Source organism: Crocodylus porosus, unplaced genomic scaffold (genome assembly GCF_001723895.1).
Source record: "Crocodylus porosus isolate Cpor-Errol unplaced genomic scaffold, CroPor_comp1, whole genome shotgun sequence".
In the NCBI taxonomy this organism is placed as follows: Eukaryota; Metazoa; Chordata; order Crocodylia; family Crocodylidae; genus Crocodylus; species Crocodylus porosus.
Window position 1 is genome coordinate 61,332,880 of NW_017728943.1, and position 8,293 is coordinate 61,341,172.

An 8,293-nucleotide genomic window follows, 5' to 3' on the forward strand; every position below is an offset into this window, starting at 1 on the left:
ATTAAAAAAAAAAACAGGAATGCATGACAGTACAGTTAACTGTTTTTCTCTCTCACCACTGCACTCATACAAGATTCACTAGTTTTGTGCTTTGGAAGTGGTGGCAGAAAAGACTAAAAAGACAGACTTCCACAAAAATTCTAGAAAGCTACTAATGTCCTGGAATTACGATCTTCAGAAGTAAATCTGCATAACCATAGCTAAATGAAGTTAAAAGATCAAGATATATTGCAAGTTATCAGGCTACAGTTTGGGCTCATTACAGCTATGATGAATTTACAAAATGTGTTTCTGCTGTTATACAGCCACCACCTTAATCTTATACTGAATATATACTGTACTTAAAATCCAGGTGCAGAGACCTTTTTCATTTTTCTTTTTGTTTATTTTAAGAGAGCCATTGCCTGCAATGGACATAGCACTAGAAAAATATGACTTCTGGCACAAAAAGATTAAACATTTTACAATGGAATTAGTGGCTACATTTTCAGACCTATTCAAATGCATTTATTAAGACTATTACCAAAAGGTGACAGCCATGGCAGGACAAGTAGTCCAACTATAAAAGCAACAGGAGAAAAAGTAGTCATGATTTGCATTACTACTATGTTTTTACCAATATACAGTTAGCTCTATCTGTTGTTAGTGATATACAGTAGACCCTCACTAATTCACACTAGTAACTGAGAAGCCAAATTTCAAACATGCAAATATACTAATTAGCAAAACGTTTTACCATGAAAAAGTATACTTTGTTCATTTTACAAATTAAATTGATAATACTTTACAGAATACTCATAGATGCATTATAGCATATTTTGCAAAGACCTCATTACAATGCACTGCTGAGAGGCTAAGCAAGTACCTCTGGAAGGGCACTAGGTTATTGTGAACCACTGCTAAGCAACTATCATTGATTTGAAGGGCAAATTAGTGAGGTGCTCTGTATGAGAGGAAAAAAAAGCTATGTTTCCTTCACTAACCCAAACATTCTTCTTAACAAAAAGAGAAAGGAAAAAAAAATTCTGTGTTTAAATACTGTTAAAAATCTGACAAACCACAGTACCAAAGAAATCCAAAAGGCCAAAATGGTCCTTAGTTAATCCTGTTTGCCTGGGTATTGCAGTAACTTCTGGAAGACCCCCAACAATAACAATTTTGCATTTCTAGGGCACCTTCCATCAGAAGATCTCTGAACTTTTACCAACTAATGAATTAAGCCTCACAATACCCCTGTGAGGTAGGTTTTATCCCTATTTTACAGACAGGGAACTGAGGCAAAGAGAAGTTAAAGTGACTTGCCCAACATCACACAGCAAGTAAAGTTATGGACAAATGAATAAATTATATAGTGACCTACAAGGGGGGGGGGGGAAGGGACTTGCCACACATCAGCTGCTCTACAGTAACCATGGGCACACTCTTCAGGAGGCAAGCTGTTTGCTCCAGGGTATGAAACCAGGATTATATCATCACCGTTTCACTTTCACTTCTCATGTATTAAGAGAATACATGGGGACAATTACCAAGAAGCCGCTGACACGTGACAAAAATCCCTGACTCCTTTATCTTGTTGTAATGTATTTGTTTGTATGTATCCTACATGTCAGGAAAGAGAAAACAACTTGAATCTTTGACTCCCATTCCTGTGCTCAATTACTAGACACTGTTTCCCATAACATATATACCTAAGCCTGGAGGTGGATTTAAGGATTGAGTTTGGCTTTGACCATAGTCACAGTGGTGGACTAAGGTCCCTTATCATTCCCATTTACACTGTCTTTTACTCTCATCCACACAGCATTTTTTGTAAATATGTTAGTTGACAGTACACTGTAACAGCTTCTTCAGAGCCAGTTGTCTCTTGGTTTTAAATTAAACATTTAAATATCCCATAGGTAAATTCTTGATATGCTAAAGAGTAAAATATATTGGATTACATTCCATTCACAATGAAGAAGTCAAATCTCTCACAGACTTCATGGGAACAGGATTACACCTATCAGACAGATTATCTCCACAAATTTACATCCACATGAGTTTTTGGGGGCAGAGTTACAGAAATTATAATGCCAGTTTTGAAAGATCCTTCCCTTTAACAGTACTGGTTGGCATTACCATGATAAAAACTAACTTATTTAAATGAAGCACTGTTAAAAATTAAAGCTACAACTTCAGTGTTACAGCACCAGAATGTGTGTTGTGTAAAATTCTAGAACTTAAACAATAAGCTAATGAAATAAAAATAACTGAATTTGAAAAGGAAAAACAACACTGACTAATTTATAAAGTGGTAACTGAAACTATAAATTATTTTTTCTGACAATTAAACAGCCTAAGAGGGTTATATAGCAGACTGAACTTATACTTTAACAAAACATATCTTTCGCAACCAATTTTTTTTAAACAAGCAGCCACTTTTAATCACCTCACACCCCCCATGAGAAAACAGGGATCACTTTCTAACAATTATGTGATATGCTTTTTTCCTTTTATTTTTTTAATATGCTACGTAATAAATCCAATAGAAAAAAGTGTCCACATTTTTCATTTTCTAAGTTTAAGGAAAATGCATGAAACTAACAAAGTGGTTTCCCGTTTTAAGTAGTTATATCTTAAAAAAAAAGAAATCTGTTAACTTTGGTTTCCTTTTCTAAATAAAAAATATATTAAAATATCTACAGATCAAATATTAAAGGAAAAAGTAGCTCCAATGAGCAGTTTGTAACACAATTTAAGTTCCTATTTACTTCTCTCTCAAGTAACTTTCATGGGAAGAGATATTTTAAATTTGAAGTGCAACAAAAAGTGTCGTTTCGGCTGAAATGGCATTCTGCAGTTGTTACAACATTGGTGCACTTTCTGACTCATTCACCACAGTCAACACAAGCATATCATGTCATGATACACAATCATGTTCCTTAAAACAAGTATTCTGGATTTAGCAAAGTGACAAGAATAGGGATGTCAGCAAATACAAGTTTGCCAAGTAACACATCTCAGAACATCTGTCTCTTCTTCTTGCAACAATGCTCTGGGTGAAGCCATCAAAATATAAGCAGCACCACTTTGGGAATTATAAAGATGATTCAAACTGTTTGTTTTGGTCAGCATTTGCCTCTAGCCTAACAGCAGGTACGCTCTCAGATTTAGTCCTCCTAGTTCTGCTGTGTGAAGAATCAGTGATGACTTCTGAACACGAAATACCGATTGTAGACGATTTTTCCATCTCCTTTTCAGTGCTGTTTTCTGATGTCCCACAACACTGCTTCAAAGCACATTGAGTTCTGCAGGGAAGCTCGCAATTACCTACACCTGATTCAGAGCCTACACTGGCAAATTCAGGCTGAATGGTAGTAGCATGAATTCCTTCATCATGAAAAATCTCTTTAATGTGCTTAGCCACTTTCATGTATGATTCAGGGTCATGACATTTTATGTGAGCAGTGCCAATGATCCTGCTGCCTGCCAATTGCCAAACATGTAATTCATGGACTGCTTCAACTCCTTCAAGTGTATGCAGCTTCAGGCTCAAAGAACGAATATCTATTTGTTTTGGAACAGTTTGTAAAAGGATAAGGGCTGATTCCTTAAGTAACGGGTAAGTTGTGTAAAGGATTATGCACACCATCATCAGACAAAGAATGGGATCTAAATATAGTACCCAGCATGGACCAGCCACGTGCTCCAAACGGCTAACTGTGGAAAGTGGTGGGGCTACAGTAGCATTTTCCATACAATGGCTATTGACACATGGATTAACACAGGGCCCATCTTTGGGACAAGGATTCCAAACGAAGTAAAATACTAAGGCATTCGCCACCACAATAACTGACCCCAATGCATCGCCAAGAACATGCAAAAAAACTCCACGCATGTTAAGTTGTGCACTTGTGTCTTCAACATCAATGTCCAGAGAGTGACGACCAGCATTCCCATTCATTTGTAGGTCATCCTTGCCACCTTTCTCTACATCACCTGCAAAGAAAGCAGTGCAATGATTACACTATTTCACTACATCATTAAAATAAGGGTATTACAGACTAAACATTTATGGCTTAGCTCACAATACAATTTGGAAACTATGTTCCCAAAACAAACTATTGTAATGAAAAAACTGATTATGTATGGAAGTTCTAAATCCTCTGCCACTCATTTATATCTTGGCAATTTAGTTTGGTCTGAATCTTACCCCTACTTTTTATATTAAGTTAATATAAACTATGGAATTCATGATTGTGCTCAAGAACCAGAAAAGCACATGTTTTGCACAGAAATTAAATACTTTCAAAGCTTTTCTTTTTATTGTATTTTTTCTAGTCAATGCCTGATGGAAGTCTGCACACACATTGCTTCATGAGTACTATTTTTTTTTTGTTTTAAAAGTCCATGGCAATGTTTTCCACAACTGAAAGAGAAACAGATAGTTTCTCCATTTTGTAGCTGGAGGCACCTAATGGAGGAATTTCATGATACATCCCTATGTCTTGGGGGAGGAGAGGGGGAAAGGGAGGTTGAGGGAGGGAGAGGGGAGGAGGTGTCTCTCGGAGCATGTACAACTGAATAAATGCAATAATCTAAACAGTATTTGACCCACATGTTTTAGAAGACAGATACATAAATGCATAAGGTTGGAACTCGACTTGGTTCCAATAATTACAACCTATACCCCAGAAACCCAGTCTGACTTTTATGTTCCCATCATATTCACTAGAAGAACATTCCCTTTATCATGGACAAATTATAGCAGAGTAAGTTGAAACAAGTTTCTCCAGGTCTTCAAAAATAACTGAGGTTAAAACCTTACTACAGGCTGATCACTTTTAGGCATTTAGGCACAAATGCAGATATCTGGGCTATGCCTGCTCGAATACACTAAACAGGTGGTAGCCCTCTTCCCTCACTTCAAGAAAAACAGTCCGTCTGCCTAAGCCGCTTTCAGTCCTGGGATACATCCAGTGGGTATCATTTCACCATGTTTTCTTGTATATTGAAGCACTCTGGTCTGTAATATTTTGATATGGCTAACACATCAATGAGTCTAACTATGGCTAATTCCACCATTCACAAAAATAGACATAGGAACCAGTTCCCACCAAGACAAATTTGGCATCCTTACTGAAGATTCCAGGACCACCATAACACGGTATACCACTTATTTAAACTTTCACATATACTCCACTGCTTATCCTGCTACCCAAAGCATTATCCTTTGCCAGAGGGGCAACCATGAGAAATTTCAGGCTAACTTGTTAAGTTTTGAAGTTACCTACTTTTAAAAAAAAAAAAAAAAAAACCAACCCAAACACTTAATGGAAAATTAGTCACAACTCTAGCTGGGGTGCAACCCTAATCCCTCTCTAATAGAAGTATTTGTCACACAGCCATGTCTCACTTAGACATCTTCCACTGGTTTAAAATCTTTTCAAATTAATTACTAAAATACTTACTTGGAAGAGATGCAACATTAAAGAGGCTTATTTCAGGGTCAGGTTAATGCTTTAGGATCAGTACCGCAATTTTCCTATACTTTCACAAAACTGATCTTTAGAAAACTAACATACAGCACTATTTGGTAATGATCAGGTATTTCCTTTCTTTTTCTATTGGAGATTTCCAGAACAAGTCCCTGCCATGTCTGGAAGAAAAGCACCATTCAAAAGACACCAACTAGGAAGTTGCTCAATATGAGTGTAGATGAGTGAATGGTACTAACAACTCTGTCAATCGCTGACCTAGCCAATACAAAAATAGCAATTGTAACCAAGTTTCCTGTAGTCTCCAACCCATTTTCATCACGATTGATGGTCTCCTTACATTATCCCAACACGTAAGGCATCAGTGCTTCAACACCTATTTCTCCTTCAGGGTAGGGAGGCAGTGCTGCCTAGTGGCAATGGGCAATTCACTTCTCTTGAACTCATTTGATAACTTGTTTTTGACCTTGCCCAAGTGACTTCACTTATCTGGATCCTTGTATGGTCCCTGCCCCTGCAGCATTTGAATGGGTCCTAAGCATTTAACAAGATCATTTTCCTTTCAGAATCTGTGGAAGGAACAGCTTTAAATAACTTTGATATTGTGTGTACATACACATACCTGTGTGTATGTAGATGTGAGTAAGTGTGCATATGTGTACATCTATTGATGTACAAACCCATGAACACACAACACAAAGCTAAGGAGAAGAAACTGGGAAGCTTTATCTCTTGCAGAAGTAAGTTGTGCGGTCTGCATCCAGCTCCTGCCAGAGCTCTGTCTCCTGCACAGATGAGCTTCCCCCCCAACTAGGGGACATCTTCTTGCTCCCCTGGAACAACACCCTGCCCACAATGAACATGAGGGAAGTGGCAATTTCTCAAGTAAGCAGTCAATCCCAATCCCCAGGAGAGCCCCGAGTATCAGGACAGGGGCACTGGGCTATATATGCTGCCCAGCCTGGAGCCAGGTCACAGCACACCAGGGCAGCAGTTTGGGATGTGCAAGGTGGCAGACTGCTGCCTCTTGCTCCAAGGCCCCCCCCCCCAAGACTTACAAATGCATCATGAAATACTCAGTGCCTCCAGCTACAAAATGGAGAAACTACCTGTTTCTCTTTACCTTTACAAAAAGTTCTTTGAAACTCAGAGGGGGAGGGGAAGGGGAGAAGGGGGAGAAACAACCCTTGGGGGGGGAAAAAAAGGGCTAAGTGAAGTTACATGAAGAAAAACTACTAGGCAAAGGGCGACAAGGTTCTTTGGGTAAATCCGATATCTTTTATTAGACCAACTCAAATAGTTGGAAAAATTCTTCTTAGCAATCTTTCGGGAACAAATACCCTTCATCAGGCTGAAGAAGCATCTGGAGTTGGTGTATGCTCTTCCTACATCCCACTAGGCAAAGGGCACATTTACCAGCAACCACCAGGGGTCTTTTGCCCCATTTCCACCAGCATCCCAGCAATCTCCAGGAGTGCTGGGATGCTTCAGGACATCATTGGTCCCCTTCCCAGGGCCATGTGAACCCTTTAGCAGGCTTTCAGCAAACCAACTTGTGCACCCCAACTTGGCTGTAACTCAACAATCATAATGTGTAAGAGACCCACAACCAGGCCACTTCTTCACTTAGTGGCCTAGGCATGTGCCTGGCTTGCCTGTGCATTAACCCAGACCCTACCCCTGGCAGTAAGGGCAGGCAGGGGATGGGAGAGGGCTTCTCCCCTGCCCCCCAAGGGGGACGTAGCCCCCAGCTCTGTTGGGACTCACCCAGCTGCTCCTGGCTTAGCCCGTTGGGGCCACTGTAGTTATCCACCAGCATGTTGGTCTCTTCCTTGTGCAGGGCAGCATCGCCCTCGCCGGGGCAGCGCTGCAGCTTGGCACGGGGCGGTGGCGGGGCAGCGCCGTGCGCATGGCCATGGCCGTGACTGTGTCCGTGGCCATGCTGGTGGAAGAGGCAGAGCCCCAGCAGGTTGATGATCAGTCCCGCCACGCCAGCCACCAGCACGACGAGCGGCTGCTGGATCTCGTGTGGCTCGGTGAAGCGCTCGATGGCCTCGAGCAGGATGGTAAAGCAGAGCGCCGTGAGGAAGACGGCGTTGACCAACGCTCCCATCACCTCGGCGCGCACCCAGCCGAACGTGTTCTTCTTGGTGGCGCGGGTGCGCTGCGCGAAGCGCACGGCCACCAGCGCCACTACCAGCGCCATCACGTCCGACAGCATGTGGAAGGAATCGGACAGCATGGCCAGCGACGCCGTCAGCCGGCTCACCACCACCTCCATCACGAAGAACACGAACGTCAGCGCCAGCATGCATAGCAGCCGCGCCCGCCGGCACCGCGGCCGCCGCAGCTCGCCCGCGCCGCTGCCCGCCATTCCGCCCAGGCGGCCGTTGGAGGCTGAGCGGAGCGGAGCGGAGCGGCGGTTGCGCTGGGGCCAAACGCGGAATGCCGGTGCCGCCGCCCGCGCGCTCTGCAGACGGTTTGGAACCAAACTTTGCACCCGAGCCAGCTTACATCTTTTCCACACGGAACCCTGGCCCGCCCCGCGCGCTTCCCATTGGCTGTCTGGCCGGCCGCCGGGCGGGGCCCGCCTCCTACCATTGGCGGCCGGCCCCTCGCGACAAGCCGGCGGCCGCGCCCTGCACCGCCCTCCCATTGGAGGAACGGCGCTCCAGCGCCGGGGCCGCGCTGCCAATTGGCCCGCACGCCTGTCGCTCCGCTCTCGGGGCACTCCGCTGTGACCCCGCCTCCGCGTGAGGCCGGCTTGCGGGACTGGTGCAAAAGGTGGTTAGGCGGGGGTAGGTCCCCTCGGGTGA

At 43.1% G+C, this 8,293-nt stretch overlaps 1 protein-coding gene across 1 annotated transcript; it reads right to left on the minus strand.

The window, feature by feature from the left end:
• Positions 1–639: 639 nt before the first annotated feature.
• On the minus strand, positions 640–8,005 carry SLC30A1 (solute carrier family 30 member 1). The gene is made up of 2 exons (XM_019549440.1): positions 7,245–8,005; positions 640–3,978 (listed from the first exon to the last, which is right to left on the minus strand). Exons 1-2 carry the CDS (start codon positions 7,849–7,851, stop codon positions 3,077–3,079), a joined length of 1,509 nt encoding a protein of 502 aa, XP_019404985.1. The 5' UTR covers positions 7,852–8,005; the 3' UTR covers positions 640–3,076.
• Between the last annotated feature and the right edge of the window lie 288 nt (positions 8,006–8,293).